The 19,279-nt window shown below is 39.9% G+C and overlaps 2 protein-coding genes across 5 annotated transcripts in view; one reads left to right on the top strand and one right to left on the bottom strand.

Annotated features, from left to right (window-relative positions):
- STARD9 (StAR related lipid transfer domain containing 9) overlaps nt 1-8,978 on the top strand; it is a 118,896-nt gene extending 109,918 nt beyond the window's left edge. For both annotated transcript variants that reach the window (XM_069784355.1, XM_069784354.1), the window contains 10 exons: nt 80-277; nt 1,063-1,246; nt 2,567-2,713; nt 3,363-3,468; nt 4,078-4,220; nt 4,827-4,891; nt 4,980-5,185; nt 5,608-5,687; nt 6,092-6,250; nt 7,289-8,978. In XM_069784355.1, the coding sequence (XP_069640456.1) occupies nt 80-277; nt 1,063-1,246; nt 2,567-2,713; nt 3,363-3,468; nt 4,078-4,220; nt 4,827-4,891; nt 4,980-5,185; nt 5,608-5,687; nt 6,092-6,250; nt 7,289-7,390 (1,390 nt within the window). In that variant the 3' untranslated portion in view covers nt 7,391-8,978. The remainder of the gene's footprint in view (nt 1-79; nt 278-1,062; nt 1,247-2,566; nt 2,714-3,362; nt 3,469-4,077; nt 4,221-4,826; nt 4,892-4,979; nt 5,186-5,607; nt 5,688-6,091; nt 6,251-7,288) is intronic.
- Nucleotides 8,979-9,505: 527 nt separating this feature from the next.
- The window catches only part of CDAN1 (codanin 1), a 36,135-nt gene continuing 26,361 nt past the window's right edge, over nt 9,506-19,279 (bottom strand). Inside the window, exons 23-29 of one of the 3 annotated variants that reach the window (XR_011324815.1) lie at nt 18,187-18,344; nt 16,527-16,634; nt 16,081-16,144; nt 14,670-14,872; nt 13,818-13,925; nt 12,020-13,068; nt 9,506-10,906 (exon numbers count right to left, since the gene is read on the bottom strand). Coding sequence is in view for 2 of the 3 variants with exons in the window: in XM_069784356.1 (XP_069640457.1) it covers nt 12,943-13,068; nt 13,818-13,925; nt 14,670-14,872; nt 16,081-16,144; nt 16,527-16,634; nt 18,187-18,344 (767 nt within the window). In the remaining variant the exon portion in view is untranslated. The other 2 variants (XM_069784356.1, XM_069784358.1) reach the window with 2 other exon arrangements.

The raw sequence follows: 19,279 nt of genomic DNA, 5'->3' as shown, positions 1-19,279 counted from the left end.
ATTTAAGTGTTTTAAAAAAATCAGAAAAAGGAACTTTGGAGGGTGTCATTTTGTCACTCTAATCGTGTTTCCCTGACAGACACATGAGGACTATTGAAACTCTGAGGAAGGAAAGAGAAAAAAGGCTGCAAAGATACCAAAGAAGCCAAAGTCTGAGTCCTCAAAAGCATCTGAGTGTGTTGCAGACGCTGGATGCAAGTCAGAGGGATCTAGATCTCCCCAGCAGACGCCGAGAATATCTGCAACAACTGAGAAGAGATGTGGTGGAAAATACCAGGTAGGGCATTAGAAACCTCTCTTTTTGCCTGATGTACATTAACAGTGTTCACAATGGGTGCACATTAATGGTTCTTACATCTGAGACTTCTGTGGCAGAAGAATTCTTCTCAATGCAGAAGTGTTCACCTTTGGGATAGAAAGTGCTTTCAGGAAAAAAATGTGCCAGATTTTAGAAAACATTCATTAAAATCTTCTGTCTAGTTTATTTCAGTCCTTAACAAGTGTCTAAATTATTTTATATGTACGATGTATGGGGACAGCCAAGTATTCAGTCTTGACTCATTGTAGACCAATCTGTCTTCTTCAGTAACTTAAAAGCCGCATGAAATAGTTAAGTTTCATGTTAAATATCAAAAAAGTTCTGCAACCCTTCACCATTTAGAACTTGAGTTTCTCATCCCCCACCATATCCCCTAAAATGACTTTCACTTCCTTTGCAGTAGGTCAGGAGACAGTTATTTTCCCAACACAATTATTTTGCGTCTGATATGTCAAAGAGGTAACCTTAGATCATATGGAGAGCTGACTTAGAAACCAGTGCAATCTCCAGAGTAATCTCAGTGATAAACTGGGCTTGCAATCTGAATAATTTTCCCAGGTTAATGTCCATGCAGCCTTTAGTGAGCAAAGAGAAACTTTTTGGAGGCTAATGTGGCGGGTTTTAATTGCTTTTCTGGCAAATTTTCCTGTTGTGTGTTGAAAGATGATTTTCTCCTAGTATTTTGTCAGGTGACTCTTAAGTGTGAAACTTATGTGTTTTCCCCCACTTACCTATCCTTACAGAGTTCAAGAACCAAAAAGAAGCACCATTCAGCATCCTTCAGACATTGAACTGTTGCTCCAAGACTACCAGCGGGCACGAGAGGAAACCAAAACTGAAATTGCACGAGCTAGGGACAAACTTCGGGAGAGAGCTGAGCAAGAAAAAAGGCGTATACGGGAACAAATATTTTCTCAGTTACAGAAGGTGAGCATTACAGAGGAAACCGTTATGCATTATTCACATCAATGCATTTTTTTAAAATAAATTTTTCCGTGGCTAAGTAATTCTCCTGTCTGATACACATCAGCATAAAAAAACCCAAAGAATTAAATGCAAATTTGTGCTTAAAAAAAATTTTCAGTAATACTGAACTGATACTGTTAGTGCTTCTCAACTACATCTTCCTGAAGCCACATTTTATGTACAGGAAACTCCTAATGCTGTCTCATTGGATTGAGTTTACACAGCCATCCTGTGGGGTATCTGCCTAGACTATGGAAGAGTTTTGCATATTTCAGTATGTACTTAACCACAAAGGTCTTTTTTGTTGTTGTTGGTTTTTGGTTTCTCTTTTTAGGTTGTCTTCTGCGTCTTTGTCCCATAGTTTTGGGGTTTTTTGTTCTGCACTTTGTTACCCATCTTGCACAGTTCAAGTGTGTGCATTTTTCTCCCAGATGCAAGGATGATACCTCCTTAGGATGTGTCTGTTCTGCCCAGTTCTGACTATACTTTTATACAATAACTTTTCCACTGCCCGACAATGCAGCTTCGATCGTAGCTGCAGACCTCCTCTCCTTATAGGTGTGTATCTGGTGAGAAATGTGGTGAACACTCATTTCATTGCTCTGCACCCTTTAAGGCACCTCTGTTTAAGGCACCTCCACTGGGTGACTGGATCTTACCACATCTGCTGCCATACTTTTCTTGTGAAATGTAGACGTAGTTCACCTGAGTTGGAGAACCAAACTTAAAACTGCTCTTGAAAGTATAAATAATCTTGAAGTTCTCAGTATTTTCTTATGTAATTTTTTTTCATCTTCTGGGCTGGCATTGAGTAGTCACATTGCTTAAAGTAAAATCTTCAGTCTTTAACAACTACATGTGACCAGCAAGTTAAGTCGGGCTACTGAAGAAGTAGGCAAAGAGCAACAAATGGGACTGGAAAGGGATCTTTTTTTAAACTTCTTTTCCCCTTAAAAACATCCTAGCATTGGTTTGATAGCCTGGACTCTTGTATGTGAAGAGCAACACAGCAGAAGCTGCATTTTCCCTGACTGCCACATTTTACGGGGCGATTCGCTCTATGGCTTATATAATCTCAGTTTTTCAAATGAACCTGCTTATTTAATGCTTTCTGTATGGCTGTTGACAGTTTTGTCCTGTCAACACGCCTTGAAAGAAACTGGGCTTCTTTAAATTATTCCTCTTTCATCTTTCAGTGCTGTTATCATTGATTTGACTAGCTGTTGTACAAGGTAAGTTTTGTGTGTGTGTTTGTTTGTAATGCTGTGATACCTGTTACAGGAAGAAGCAAGGCTGAAGACTCTTGCAAGTACAAGCACTTTGTGTACAGACTCCAGCCTCAGCCTCTCATCTGGCCCAACATCTGGTTACAACAGCGGTAATACTGCTACATATACTGCAAGTAACCTCAGCAGCCAGGAAGGACAGGTGAGAAACAACTCGTCTGTGAGACCGGTGTCTCCTGACGCTTCAACAATAACAGAGAAATAATGTAGGAACAAAAACCTTTTCTGCGATGGTTCGTATTCTTTCTGTCACAGCTATCAAGCAGGACAAGTTTGTGTCACTAGAACACAGAGGGGTGGCATGGGGTAGAGGAAGCATTACCATGTAATTGCAAAGGACAGTGACAGTTTTCTGAGTGGTTTGTGGGGTTTTTTTTAAGCTCATAGATAAAAACCAGATAGTGTTACTATTGTCAGTAATGCCACCATCTGCCAAATATTTTAGAAACAAGAAGCCTTTTCTTGTGATAAACCAGAATCTGATATTCTCAGTGTGCCTCCCTCAATGATGCATACATTGACTTAAGAGTTTGTGTGTGTGAACATGAACTTTCCTGAAGTTACTTTTTCAAGTATGTACCTGTGTTAGCTCCTCATACTGGGTTTGCTAAATTTTCTGAGTCAAGGTATTGTTTCATAACTAGGGGAAAGGCACAGTAGTTACCTTAGATAAAGAGAAGCTTCCGACCTTCTAAGGCAGATTTGCTACGAATATTCCACTTGTTATGTAACATAATTTATTTTTCCCAGTTCACACCAAAAGCTCCCACTTCTGCTCTTTCTTGAATCAGGTTTCCTCTGGAAGTGTTTTGCTTTCAAGAGATACACGAGGTCGTTCAGCTGTTAGAAACAGTCAGCTTTATGCATTAGAGCAACTACAGAAGGATTCAACGTTTGGTAAGTAAAACATATGTCTGCTTATGTTTGAGTTGTATCCCAAAGCCTAATGACATTTGTCATTTATGCAAAACAAAATCTAATTTGATTCTAGGTATTTTGAGGAAGTCCCTACCATTATATGTCTTCAGAAAAATACTGTCAACCAGTAGCGAGAGCTTGCTTAGAATTTCTTGAAAAAGTAAATGGTGATTTGGTGCCTCTGAAGTTGGTCTCTTGATGTGGTAACAGTAAAGTACAGCGTTCTGAGAGGATATGAGCATAATACTTTCAATGAACCAAGGAAGCATGGGGGGCTAAAACTGCAACGACTATAGGATTGTACATGCAAGTTCTTACTTTTATCCTCAAGACTGACGTTGCCTATTCTTTAGGTTATTTTATTAGCTTATATGTGGTAATAACAGTTAAACTTGAGTATTGCAAGATGTAACTGCAGTGTAATTACCAATACACAGATTGTCTAGACAAGGGAGGTTACTAGTCCTTCACCAGGATCAGGTGGATGGGGTGCTCCAATGGAGGGTTTAAGTCCCTACAACTGCAGAATAGCAGTGGATTTCCTTTTTATTTTTTTTTATTCCCCTATGGCTTTTTTGTTTCCTGCAGAAGCCAGCAGAATTCAGCCACCCCTTCCTTCTAGTAGCATCAGCTGTAGGTTTACTCATGGATTAACTATTTCTGTCAGTTCCTCTTCAACAAAAGGATACCAGGATTTATCCAAACATATCCTGGCTAATGCTACCACTGAGGTAAGTAAATAAGCACAGTTTTCACTTATTCCTATACCTCCTACTGGAAGTTGTAGCAAAAACAGGTGCGACAAGCCTTCTTGTTGTAGGCTGCCAATTTGTCAGTTACCTATTTGTCCGTTAGAGAGAGACACACTGAGCAATTTTAAATGGCAGGGGAAAGTGAGCCAGGCTGCAGCAGTGACTGTTGCATGTTAGCTGTAAGGTTTGAGTGAAGCTGATCAAACTGCTGAACACCTTCAGTGTCCAAGAATTCCTACAGCACAGGTTTTACATATCGGTGTAGGACAAGATGTGAGCGTGTAGTTAGAAAGCATGCCAACTTCTTATTTCAGATCAGGTAGAATACACACTCCCCCCATCTTCCATTTTCTCACAATAGTTTAGGCTACTGTACAGGCTTTTATATATATTTATATATGTACACTCCTTTAGCAGAGAATACGACAGGCAAGTCTGGCTGTTGATACTCACTGTAAAACTATTTGTGGTAAAGCCAGCTTAGTAGTTTTGAGTAGAAGATAGTGTAGCAGCATGTAAAAGCTGAACACAATTTATAGCTTATACAACTTTCTCTTACCTGTACATTTGTCATTGTTTTCTAAGGTAATGGCAGCATGCTCTCATAACCTGAGGAATCTCTACACATGCCAAGCAGCAGCTGGTTGGAAGTAAGTTTATGGCAGGTCATTGTAATGGGAGGCCTTTTTATGTACTTGGCCCTCTTGTGTGCCAATACCTTTCATTTGTCTTTGACAGATATCAATGTACAGAAAAAGAGGTGCTGGTTTACTACAAAGTCTTCCCTTCAGCAACAAGGCACGGGTTTCTGGGAGCAGGAGTGATAGAGAGGCCTCTTCCCTACGTGTGGGGACTAGTGAGAGATCCTGGCAAAAGGCATCTGTACGACAGAACTATCAACACAGCTCGAATACACAAGAAGGTAACCAGCCATATTCAGCTGGGTGAGTATCAACACAAATGACTGGCCACTATTATCATTTTGTACTTTCTCAGCTCAGGTTGTCAGCCAGGAAGAAATTTAGAGGCATCTTATTTCATTTCTTCAGGTCTGAATAAACAATTTCATTATTTAATATGGGAACTTCAGTTTTGCAAGACTTTTCCAAAGTAAGGATCATATTAAACACATCTCGCTGCAGAAGTACAGCTAGAGACAGTGGTTTGAAAGTCAAAATTAATTTTATGTGGCTCAAAAAAGCATCTTAATGACACATTATAGCATCTTAACCAGAGCTTTGCTCTTAGGCAACAAGAAGTCAAAATAAAATATTCACGTGGATTTAAGGGCTGGGGGAAAATTGTGATAAGTTCAAGTTGTCAAAGTCTAATTCCCTGTTTTTTGTTTTTGGGTGTTTTTCCACAGTATATTTCGTGACCGATACCTCTCTCTGTTACCTAAAGCAGCCCCGCGATTTCTGCTGCATTACTGTAGAAGCCAAAGAGGTAAAGTGAACATTCTCTCTGAAGCACAGAGGAGTAATTGTTCTGAACTCATGGTTCAAGGACAAAAGAGAGAAGTAAGGGAAGTCCAGGCTCATATTTCCAGAAGTGACAGTGTAAGAGGAAGAACAGCCACGCTGACATGACACAAGTCAATTATGTATAAAACCCTCTTGTGAATGACAGTTGTCAACCAAGTCCCATTAGGCAGTAACACAAGCGTTACACAGTATATTCTGGTTACAAACGTGCAAGATAATGACAAAAAAAATTACTCAATAAATAAGAAATAGTTTCTTATTAAAAGACCTTTTTAAGTAATACGAGAAATATGCCTCATAGCAAACAAAGAAAACATTACTGTATGCATAAACATTTTTTCAAGTTGTCGTCTTTACACTTTGCAGGAGAACTTGTCTGTCTTGGCTATTCAGTCTGTCTACGATGCATCCATGCCTCACCCTTGTAAAGAAGTGGTGAGAGGGGAGATTTTGCCAAGTGCTTGGATACTGGAACCTGATGTAGTGAATGGAAGAGATATCACCAGAGTTATTTACATGGCACAGGTAAGATTTTGCTCTATGTCCAACAGTGAATGCAAAAATTATGCAAACACATAACAACATTTAAGAGCCAGTAAGTAACAAAAACTATAATCCTTAGGCTGTGCTCTGTGGCATTTACAAAGTGACCATAGAGGTCACCTCCACTTCACACTGTTATCTAGCATGATGTACATGCAGAGAGAATCTTACTAGGACTGTGCTTAAGCACATGATCCCAAGTTTTTCCAGCATCTAAAGCTGCTCCCTTGGATACCAAGACTCTTCTGTAAAGGTTTATTAGCAATTTTATTATATGCTGTGTTTTCACATGGTGAGCCAGTATGGAGAGTCTTGTTTGCATTTTCACCTTGCCATGGACACAGGAAGTCCGCCTCAGGTTATACTATTTTCAAAATGCATGGAAATAGGTATTGTTAAGTCTTTTGTATCTGTTAAGTATGAAGAATTAATGACTTCAGTCAGAAAGAGAAGTCAAGATTAGGATTCCAGTTAAGAATAAGAAAATCCTGCCATCCATTTATTACAGTCTCATCTGAAAAGTAGGGTCTCTTTGAGACAGTGGTACCAAATACTTAATGTCCAGAAGAGAATACCATAATGTGTGTATAATTTATTTTAAAGTGCTCATCTGAGAGCTAAATGGCATTAGTCTTTTCAACTTATTATATAAAAAAAAATATTATCTTTAAATTATAGGAATTACTATATGCATTTTACAGTGCATATGTGTAATGTATATGCATTTTAAAATTTTATATGCATTTTATAGTGCACGTTAGTATATGCATGTACTTTTTCAGTAACACTGTATCTGTCTCAAACGAGTAGTGTTTAAGCTCAAACTCAAAAGCAGCGTGGGTCATACCTGCTGAAAGGAACTTCAAATAGCAATGCTTTGAATGTCTATGGAGTATTGGGAAGGAAAAGATACAAACCACACAGTAACAATAGCATTTGGGTGTAAACTACTTTTGTGCTTAACACCTACTTGCAACAGGTACAAACCCCAACATGCAGCCTTTCTTCTAATTCCTGCAGGTGGATCTTGGTGCCCCGGCTATCCCTGCGAGGCTCCTGAGCTCCATTGCTAAGCGACAGCCTCTGGTGATTGCTCGACTGGCACACTTTCTTGCTAGTTAGTGTTTGGGTACAAAACTGGACACTTAACAGCAGCTGAAAGTTCAGAGAGAGACACAAGCATCTGAAAGGGTAATGTAAAATGCTGGCTCCTACGACAGTCACAATCAAGCCTCACTTGAGGAGCCTAACTGCTAATGTTGGACTATAGAAAAGTATAGTTAGAAAAAAGGATCATTTATTTTAGCCAACACTGCTTAGAAGAAACCCAGCAAGTTTTATGGGGATCCTGTCCTCCTGGAAACAGCTGCAGAAAACCTCCATGGACCAACAGGAAGGTGTGCTGGCTCTATAAAGAGCAGAAGAAGAGACTTTGCTTTACAATAGCCAGCATCTTACATGCAGAAGTGTATTATTTAATTTCTGTTTCCAAGGAGCTTCAAAGATCAACTTCTTTCAAAAAGTTTAGGCAGCAGTGAGAAAAAGGTAATGGAAGCAGTGAAATGCACTGCAAATGAACAGTACACGTATGGCTTGAGACCTTTTACAAGCTCTTGAGTAGAGCTGCAAAGTCACTTTCTAATGTTGAGATAAGTATCAAAGGCAGAATTCCTAACAGTGTAGATAAATCATTTAACTTAGCTAGCTGGCTATACTTCCCCTTGAGCAGGGAAGTTAAACCAGCACGATATCCACTAGTCATCCTACACCCTGGATAGATTTTTTTTTTTTCTCATGTAATTGGCTGACTACTTGCAGCCGGTATAAGGTATTTCAGATTGCCACTACACTATGCAGCATTAGTGGAAACCACCACACCTCAGGACACAGTTTTACTGCACTGCAGAATTAGGTGCTTTGAAATAAAGAAACCAAACTGACAGTTGTAAACAGTGACACTTTGTCATTAATAGGGAGTAGTACTGAGTAATCAGCTTGTTTCTACAATTTAAATCCTGCGAATAAGAGTAGCTCCAGCATTTTTCCGCAGTGGCTTTTCTCGTCAGCCCTCCTACACTTTTACCCAAATGCATTAAGAGTTGAAAATCTAGCCTGGTCATAGGCTTGTCACACCTCTTTGTTCATAACCTGACCAGCTGTCTCACTGCAGCGAATACAGACTCTTCCCATTCAGTTACCTCATAGTATTTCTGTTGAACTTAGTCCATCCTGCTGTCAGGCTTTACATATTTGTTCGACACACTCCCTAGTTCAGTCACACATTCCTAAAATTAAACAAAAACACAACCAACTCAATCATTTAGTTCTTTAGCACAACAGTAAAGAATCACTTTAGATAACCTTATCATCTAAGCAATAAAAGCTGCTACGATATGCTTTCTTTAGCTCAAAAAAGCCCACATTGTTCAAGAAGCTGTTGCACTTTAAATTTGTCAAGTGAGAGATGTGTATTCAAGCATCCACCTTACCAGAGTCAGCATCTGCTACTTTATACACACAGTTACTTTCAGTAAAAGATGCATTTTCCCAGCATACGTGACATTAGCTGCACTTCCCACCTTTGAATTCAAGAGCCAAGATCTACTTTTACTATGTCTTTGCACAGGTGTAATTTTGGCTCTCAGCTTCTATGTTACTTCCTGTTATTAATATATTAAGTTTTAAAATAAAAAATAATATTTAAGAAAAGTGCAGGTTTGAGACATACCAGCCCAAGGCTTTTTTTCCACCCCCTAAACTATACCAGGTAGGATAACAAAACTTTTCATTTACTTACAAATTTGCTTCATTTTATCTTTAGATGGTCATGGTTACAATCTTAACACTAATATATATTACTGTTCTCTTTCTTTTGGCGAGGCTCAGCCTTTTCTTAAAAGCCTGCCAAACTGAGTCATAGCACGGTTCACTCACTTCATGCATCACACATCTTCCATAGCCCCTCAAGGGAAATGGGGCAACCCATCACAAAGTTTTCTGCAACCGAGGGAAAAGACAGATTTGCAACCTGTCATACAGTCCCCACCTTTTGGTGGGAACCAAGAAAGGGAGAGTGAACAAGGTAGTACACCAAAGCCCTAGAAAAAAAATTAGCAGAAACAGCAGCACAGTGCATTGGCTCTGTCCCCAGTGCTGCTTCCATGGATTTCCAGAGGAGGTAGGGGAGGTCTTAATACAATCCACAAAAGATTTGCTCAGTGCTTCACTTTTTTTCCCTTTTATTTTGGACATGGCACTAGTGATAAAGCAGTTTTTGTAGGAAAAACATCTAGGGGGACTCCTGTTGATCAATGATACCAGTGCCTATGAAGGATAATGTCTTATTGTACAGTGCATCAGATGTTTATTTTTATATATGCATAAGATTTTTTTCTATGTTTACAAATTAAGTTATTTATATATGCTTGTTTTGAAGCGTTTTATATGCTATCAAAGCTAAGTTTTATTTTTATCAGTATTGAATTAATGTAACTTTTTTTTTAATACAACCTTCAATTGATACTAAAAAGCCTATTTATATAAATGTTTTCTTTTGCAAATATAACATTTTATGGTACCTGTTAATGTATGGCATTGGTTTGTTTGGAAGGAAGAAATAAAAACCCAGCAGATACCTAATTTGTTAATCTACAACAGGCAAAATCCAACTTCCTGTAAGTTACTGCTGAGCAGTAGATGATCAAACCAATTGTATTGTACCACCTACTGTTGCATCTCTGCTCTTAATCAAGATTGCTATTTTCATATCCACAATAAATGGTATTTTCTACACAAGAAAATGTGCCCACATTATTTTGCTCCAGCTAAGATACCCATCTATAGAACTATGCTGGGTGGAGAAATAACAAAGGCTAGCTTATGATAAAGGATGTAGGTCTCCTACTTACCTGACGAGGAACATGCACGGAACATGAATTTGTGGCACAAATTCAAGAAGCCAGTCACTGCTTAAATTTGGTTTCTGTGACACAGTACCTTGTCCAAGCAAAGGGCTTTTTTTGTTTTCTTTTGAAACGAGGCACTGGCTGAAGCTTCTTCCTGAGTCCAGTGACACAACTCCTCTGACCTGCACATCCAGAAGGAAGTTAACAGAATGCCATTTTTCCTCATTTTCTTTTAAGAGTTGAGAGTTCGCAGTAGGAAAGACTGACAGAAGGCAGGCCACATGCTCTGACTTAGCTTGCTGTGAGCTCTCTTCTCCCTACTGCTCTCCTCCTTGCAGCACCTCTGGCACTACAGCTAGAGGCAGCGCACAGGGAACAGGTACAATGCTTGAAGCACTCACACAGCGAGGAGTCTAACACCCCAGTGGGACTGCAGGGAGTCATGCTTCCTCCTGAGAGCAGTCCCACTGCTGAGCATCCCTAGGCAGAAAACAGCGTGCTGTGCAATTGTTCCTAAGGTTTAGTTACGAAGCTGGTGTCTGGCTTTACAGAGCAACCAAGGCTGAGCACCATGAGATGCCCAGGAACTAAAGTAACTGCACTGAGACATAAGAACATGGAAACAGAGGTGTTCCTTACCTGCTGCTTCCCACTGGAGAACTGCCTGCCTTCTGCCCCACAGGGCACAACTATGCTCTCTGGACATAGCAAACTGCTCCTGGGGCTTGGTTACCTTTTAAATAAAAATTTCCAAGCATGCTGTATTAGAGAAAGATAATTCAGGTATGTTGATTTCATGAAAACAGCTGTGGCCATGGTATCTATGCAAACAGTTTTAGAATACCCAAATAAAGTCAGTTCCAGAGCCAAGAGCACCTTTTAACCATCATGGATTCCAGCTTCTTCCCCCTTCCACCATCCCCCCTTATATAACAAAATAGTTATATTTCAGTGTAAGCAAAGCAGCAGCAGGCCGGACAGGAGAGATCACTATACTTTTTCTGCCCCGTGCTTTGTGGCAAGGCACGTTTTTGTACTTCACCCCAGTACAAAGAGGTTATATATCAACAGCTTGAACACAAAACAGGACACTTACTTAAACAAGTTTATTAGGACAAACAACAACTTCAAATGAGATCTGCAGCAAAATGTCACATGATACTCAGCCTCAGGGAGCAGGTATGGTTAAGATACAGTGTACTTGCTATTTCAATTTGCATTACCATGTCCTTGCTGCATAGACAGCATGCCTACTCCTAGTGACCCTCTGCTGCAAGCACATCAGAAAAAAACCTAAAATAAGGCACACAGATGGAACATGCCAAATCTTTCAATGCGGTGCTTAGTAACCAAGTCAAGAAAAAATCTTGATACAGTTCAGACACTGATGTTCTTCTATGGTTTCTCTCTCTGTAGCAGATGTATTTTAACAGAAGCCACAGTTCTACCTCATTAGGTCTGTTTGTTTGTGTTTTTTCTTAAATCACCGACTCCAAGATGTTACCTTTTCTCACCTTATACAAGGAAGAGGTAAGTTAATTAGCAAGCCAAAAAGCCCTGGGATTCACTTTGTCCAGCTGTTGTTCCTACATAACACAGTATTTGCTTTCTGAAAAAAAACCCCGCACTAATAGAACACTCCTAGACAAAAGGAAATAATATCCTCACTGCTACAGGGGGCAAAAAAAAAAAAAATCCCATGAGACAGCTATTGAGCACCTAATCATACTCTGCTAGCCACCAGCAGTCCCTACCACAAACCCCAGTTTAAGGAAATACTTGGGGAGGGGGGGCTGGAGATCACACCCTTGGTGATGATCTATACACAAGGGCTGAAAACACCTACTGTCCTCCAAGAAAAGGATTCCTTTCAAAACCAGGTCTCCAGGGGACGTCACAGTGCTTTTTCACTACTTTGTCTGCTCTTCCAGGCTGTAGTTTTCTTGCTGCAGCACTTCCTGTCCAATAAAACCCAAACTCAAGGCAAGAAGGATTATCAAAAACAGTGAATAGCAGCCAGATGCCATTTATGTTCACATACTATAAAAGTGTCTTAAAAATACTGTCTTCAGTAAAAAATATAAACAGATTATTTTCTCCCTTATTTCTATTAAAAACCCAAGGAAATTACAAGTTCTGTTTCCAACAAGAGATGGAAAAACACTTAAGCATCTACATCCTTTAAGAATAATGCCATCAATGTTCTGGTATACATATTTAATATGGTTTAACTTTTAAAATGAATCTTAAAAAAATTAAAATCAAACCTTTGAAATTGAGCTTACAATGAAAAATAAATATAGGCTTATCTCCATGTCATACAGGTTCACCTTTTCCCTCCCCCAACAGTACAGTCTTTGTTAAAAGACAGCGTGAGAAATCACATTAAGTTAAGAGAAGAGACAGCCACCAGGAAACCGTCTCTCTGATCACAAAGTAACTTGTCCGCTTGAATCGATTCCTGGGTTTGGTCACAGCCTGTTGCTGCACAAATACAAAAAGTGTCTATGAGTCTAAAAAATGGCTGTTCTGAGCCACGATCAAGGTGCTTAAAGGACTTTTGACTTGGAGATCCATTTGCTGATGTAAATCCTTCAGCATAGTCACCACGGCAAAATGTCCATGAACAGAAAGAGCAGTGCAGGTTTTGCACAAAGTGACCTCTTATCTGCAGTATGCTCCCAGCAAAGAGCTCACGATGCATTCAGAAACACTAAAAATTCCATTTGCATCTTCATTAGTAATTTTTATCCACAGAGTCCACCTCCACTAACTTTGTGCTGTCACGGTACCTAGAGATTGTCTGGTCGGCTCACAAAGGTTAGTCCTGGGCTCTTCTATATGATGTTCTGACAGAAATACTCTGGACAGCATTTCCAGTTCTTTTAAGAAATCCTGTAACAAACAGATACAAACCAGAGAACCCTTATTAACAAATGTCAACAAAGAGGCTTACTTAATTTTTCTAGTAAAGATCTTCACAAGGTTAAACATGTTGTTGATGGTTTTCCAGTGCAGAAACCTAGACAAGCTACAAAACTGATTGCAAAGGTGAATGCCTGTAGGTCTACGTGTTCAGTCTCTCCCCTCTAATCCCGGCACCCTTCTTGGAAAAGATCATTGCCACAGTTTAAATGGTCAAACATCTCCAATATGCAAGTGCTCACCAGCCTTGAAATACTGTCCATCTTTAGCAAGGAAGTGGTTTCCTGCCTTTTGACTCTGGCTAGAATAGCCTGACTCCTCTCACATTCTGGTGCTAGGAGGCAAAGAGGTTTAAATGCAAGTCTGGTCAGTTAAGACCCTTCCCAACATGTCATTCTCAGCTGGAGCACAGTAAACACATTCAGGCTAGAACTGAGAGCTGGTAACTGAGCCAGCTGGTCTCCAAACTGGTTTATAGTTTTCTTGGGAATGTTTCCACTGCATGGGCAATGCTGGGATTCACACAAGTATGGATTTCAGCCAAACACTAGTAACAGTAACAAGCTTGTTGGAAGGCAGTCCCTCAACTGCATTAAGCAGGAACTATAGATAGGGAAGGTTATGGGCTTCATCTACATGAAACAGAACTACAAGGACTGACTGTTTATGTAGCTTTACTTTTTATTTCACTTATTGTTCACGCACATCTAATTACTTACTGAGGACCAAGGGAGCTCTTCGAGGGTATGCAAGCAACTCTCTATTTCACTAGTTCTCATTAGTTCATGTTCTACAAGACCATGAAGCATGAAAAGGAACAAATCCCACTGCAGAAGAGAAAAAAATATCAACAACTCAAAAAGAAATGGATTTTTGTGTTCATTTCTTTATCACTATACAATTCATGTTTTTCTTCTTGGATCAGAATGTGGAGAAAAGGAACGGAAGGAGAAAGCACATTATTTATCTGTGTGTGGCAACAAAGGACAAAGAGCAACATCCAAAATGACTGAACAAAATTCCTCTAGTTCATACATTGTATCCTACCATAAAGTCTCAAAATTCCTACTTCTCAGTTTCCAAACACACCAAGTATTTAATTCCTGTGTACTCAAGAACAGCTTGATAAATTCTTTTCTTACCTTCCAAAACAAGCTGGTTTTAGCCTGCAACTAAATAGCGTGATTTTCAGCTTCCTAGTTGGGGATCTTATACCCATACATGTGCAAAAATGAAAGCTGATAAAAGACACATGAATGCAACCAATTACAAAGTCACATGCGTTCAGTCCTCCTAATCTCCCAGGCCAAATGGGCCATTTTGCCATTTGTTCCTAAATAAAACTGTGCCTTCCTGACAGCCCCCCAGACAGGTATCAAACACTGACAAGTAGTATGCAGTCCTCTTTTTCTCTACTCCTGCAGAAACAATGCCAGCTAACAGCAGACCAAATCCTGCTGGCCTCATCCACACAAGCCATCAGTTAACAAAGTGGGCAGGCAGAACTCTTACATGGATATATCAGACCAGAGTGGATAACTGGCAGTTCCACAGATCAGAATAAGCTTTACCTCTCGCTGCTTAACTTCTGCAAGATAACCAATGTTCTTCTTGCTGAACATCAGCTGCACAGGAACAGGTGTCCCAAAGTCCTCCTTCCAGACAGAAAGCAGCAGTTTTAGAAGGCCATAGGTGGGATTATTCTTTACATGCAGCCTCTCAGAACTCTTCTCTTGGGACTTGATCCCGAGACTCAGAGGAACACGATCTGAAACTGTAAAAAAAGGAAGAAAGGTGAACTTCTATAGCTGCATTATTTTCCTTTTATAGTCATCATCTTGGTCCAACAGCACATTTTGCATAGCTGGTATCTAAACAATCACTGAAGTAAAAACACTTAGTGAGTGTAAACTAGTGAACCTAAGAGGACTGGTGTTTAGAAACATGAAAAATTATGAGCTTTGAAACTATAGAAACAAGCACAGGCAGAGTTTTATACTACTCAGATAAAGAATACCATTTGGTCGGCATATAGCCCCAAGTCTTGAAAGATGACTGACTAAATAAAAGTCAGCCTAACGTTTAATGAAAAAGGACCTAGGTGTTACTCCAAAGAAGAGGAGTAACACAGTAAAACAACATTTAAATCTGTAAACAGATTAAATAGTTGTTCATAGTTTTTACTATAGGCAGAGTTGCATAACTTCATACAACTGAAAGTAGAGCTGAACAGAGTTTAACTGCAGCTAAACATACAGAGGGGGAAGATACCAGATCTAATGGAATGGGGCAGATTTACATCGCTGCCCCCCCCCCCCCCCCCCCCGAATGATATGTCACAATATTCAGATGTGAACTGCTTTATGAAAGAATGAACCATGTATAAAACTTCTTAAGAAGCTTCTAAAACCAGGAAGTTAGAAGGTTGTCCACAGAGAAAACACCTGCATCCAGATCACTAACTCCTGAGAAAAACATTGTATTTAACACATTAGAGCAAGGGAAAGAAAAAAAAAAAAGCCAACTGAAAAAACCTCACAAACCTGGAAAGACTCACAGAAGTCACAATACACAGAAAACAAGTTACTTCCATTCTCTCCAAAAAGAGCCATAAAAATATAATATAAGGCTACAGGCCCTTACTTTTAGGGAAAAAACACTCAGCCGCAACTTTTCAGAGGCAGAAATACTGGAAAACATATTACATATTTAAATGAAGGTATCAGTAAATAACAAACAATGGAGATGTGAATGAGAACACTAGATCTGAAGGATGGTTAGTCACAGTATAATACTGTTTTGCAGAAGGTGGAAGGGAATAAGAGCAACCACCCAAACTGACAGAAAAAAGTCTGCAGACTCAATGACACCAGAGAAATCAAACATCCATGAGCTCTAAATACTGAAGTCTCTGGCCCTAAGGATTTAAAAGAACTGTAATAACAGATTTCAGCCTTAAATAGCTTATCATGACTGACTTACCCAGCAAAGAAGCCAACTCAACCGTGCACTTTGCCAGCTGCTGTTCTGATGTGGGACACATGAACTGGAAAACACACAAAAAAGTTGTATCTTTGTCCCCATACCACAGACTGGACAAACAGAGCTTCACAAGAGATAAAAATATCAAAAAAAGAGCAGGCAATTTACAGCAAGAAGCACAGAGCTGTAATCAGGGGACCATTAAAGACTGAAAGACAAGAAAAGATCATATATGAAAAGGGGATCCACAAAGGGTAATTTTAACTAACAAGCAGATCTACACAGTATAAAGAAACGCAGTGCAACTTTGTCACATTTAGGCTCAGACAAAAAACATTCAACTGAACTCAACTGTGAGGCAAGGCAAGCTAACAAGCTTACAGGTACGAAGACAGCTCAAAGTGGTCCAAGGTTTTTTTTTGTTGTTGCTTTTTTACTACTTCTACCTTTCTGCATCGAAGTGTCTGACCCAATCTTCCTAGCAAGCACTCCAGCCAGACGTAGTCAATCACTTCACCCTCATCCCGTGGGCCCACAGCAACACAGAGCACATCCTTGATGAAAAAGACAGCAGTAATTCACCTATTAGTATCCTGCACTCCCACAAACAGATCTTTGGACCTATGACAGAGCAGTTCACAGATAGTTCTTGGGTCCTCATTAATTTAAAAAAAAAAAAAAAAAAAAAAAAGGCAGCTAGTATCCTCCTCGTTTCATAAGACAGATTAAAGCTGAATTTTTCACAACCTCACCTAAGTCTGATTTTCTACCATAGTTCTCACTAACATTATGAAGTCAAAGTCAATGAGGGCAACCAGTTCATCCTTCTTAAAAGTAACTCGCTCTGAAAGCTCCAGTTAAACCTGATAGCGCAGCAAGCAAGTTCAGAGTAGAAGTGCTACAGAAATCCAGGGTCCTCTTAAACTGTCAAGGTAACTTCAGTCTCAAGACAAAGCTGAGTATGAAGAGCGCTAATAGGCTTATGGTATGAAAACTGGTTTGGCCAATTGTACATGTGGTAGCACTTTCCATCACCAACAATTTACCACCCAGTATCAGAAACCCAGGATGGAAATCAAAGAAAAAGAAGTATTTTAAAAGCTGTATCTCAAGATACCATACAAAAATATCTTCAAAGAGCAAGTTTACAGAAAAAGCCCCTGGCTTCATCACATACCTTACCCTCCTCTTTTTATTTCAGCTCAAGCAAGAAAGAGTTAAAGGATGTGTACTTGTACAATTGCTGGGAATGCAAGGACAGCGAGATCCAGTATTATTGCTCAAACAGACAAGCATCAGCAGAAAAAGTAGAATACATAATGGCAAAAAAAGTGAGGTTTTTAGAATTCTGCTTTTCCTCATGGGTTATCACACAGGTTATATAACTGCATGATTTTTACGAGAACAGTGACCTTTTAAAAGCCTGAGAGAAAAGACCAAAATGTAATTTGAACCAGCTTGAATAGAAAATTGCTTAGATCTAAGGCTGAAATTAAGTCCATACCATCATCTTCTTTTTAAGATATTCTGATTCTCCCTAATTATAGCTGAATGAAGGTGCAGATGCAGACCAGCAAAAAGTTTTCAACAGATTCATACAGATTCATCTGACACTTAATTCAATGTAGAATTCCCGGTGTATAAGATGGGACAGTCTACCAAGTTCTACAGAACTGGAAGGACCAACAGGAAATACTTTCTCGAAATGGAGACCAGAAGACTCTCCATAAAAAGAGCAGGTCTACAAAAAAGTAGCTATGTTGATATACTGACGCTTCAGCATACAGTTGTACACAACGCTCACCACACTATGGTTTCTATGCTACTCATATCAAAAAGGCCACTGCCATGCTACCAGAAATCCTGTATTTGAGATAGTACTCCTGATCAGGGAACTCTTAGCTACACAGACAGCAAGCAGGGGAATGAAAAAACCAAGACTTTTCCATCATGCTTCCTAAACGCTTCTCACAGCCAGTTCCTTAGAACATCCCCTTTTAAAAAAACAAACCAACACCCCTCCCAAAACACCCCCACAAACAAAAAACCACCAACGTGAAAAATGAAAAGGGAGTTAGGGCAAGCCAGGAAGTGAACAATAGGTACCTTAATCTCGTTGATGATTTGGGAGGGAAGGGGAGCACAGTGCTGACAGCCTGGAGGGCAGTCCCTTCTCAACTCCAGAGCATCCTCTCCAGGCATGGGAAGTCCTGGGACTTTCAGCATTCTGTTGAAGGTTGCTCTCACTTCTCTTTTGATGAGTGCTACAAAGAACAGGGAACAAATTCTGTCTACTTCAGCCTTTCCCTCCAGCAAGGCAGACAACTGTTTCCAAACACTACCCTTATTAGCCTCTCATTTCAAGGGCCATGGTGAATGAGGGAAGGACGGTTTACACTTTCAAACCCCTCTCACCCTGAGCTCCCATTATATTCAATGGGCAGAGGCACAGGTGGAGAGACTGTGTTAACCCACAGCTATAAAAGGCAGCCACCCATTACCACCAGGTACCACTGGCAACTCATCTCATTTTCCATCAAAATATCTCAGTAGGTTTAATGAACACAGTAGCTAAGCCAGGAAGTAATGCCAAAGTAGAAAGCTGAATCAGCATGATCATACCAGTTCAACCATTGTGCCCATGAAAGCCATATGTTTTCTACCAAAATAAGTTTTGACCAGCATCCAAAACACTAAACTCCTGATGCTGCAAATGGTGCTGGATATTCCTCCCCAGATTCTTGGCACAACCTCCTGAAACAATGGGTTTTCAGAGATCCTGAAGAGTTGCCAGAACATTATTACAGAGTAAAAGGACTATACAGTTGCCTTCAGCCTGCAGAAAACACACCCAGTCCAAGAGGTGTTTGTTTTACAGAAGATTTCAGAAGCACTCTGTACATGTGGACCATAAGGTCGCTTGAGAGAGCAGCTGTCTGTATCATGTTTGAAGTACTAAGACAACTTCAGCCTAGATGACATTTTCAGAAGATGCTCTCCACAGCATTCATTCTCAGCATCCTACCAGCCTCCATAACTAAAAATCACTTACATGGGCCAAGCCTGAAAAATCCCTGAAGAAGGTTCTTGGAGCTAGAAATCATTCCTCTTATTCCTAAACAAGGAGGGACAGAGCAACTGCATGCTTCCCACTAAAAGAAAAATGAGTAGGACCAAGTACTTCATAACACTGGCATAA

The sequence above is a fragment of the Haliaeetus albicilla genome, chromosome 5 (assembly GCF_947461875.1).
Source record: "Haliaeetus albicilla chromosome 5, bHalAlb1.1, whole genome shotgun sequence".
NCBI classification, from domain to species: Eukaryota; Metazoa; Chordata; class Aves; order Accipitriformes; family Accipitridae; genus Haliaeetus; species Haliaeetus albicilla.
Note: the sequence above shows the minus strand (reverse complement) of the source record. Positions and strands in the feature narration are given on the sequence as shown.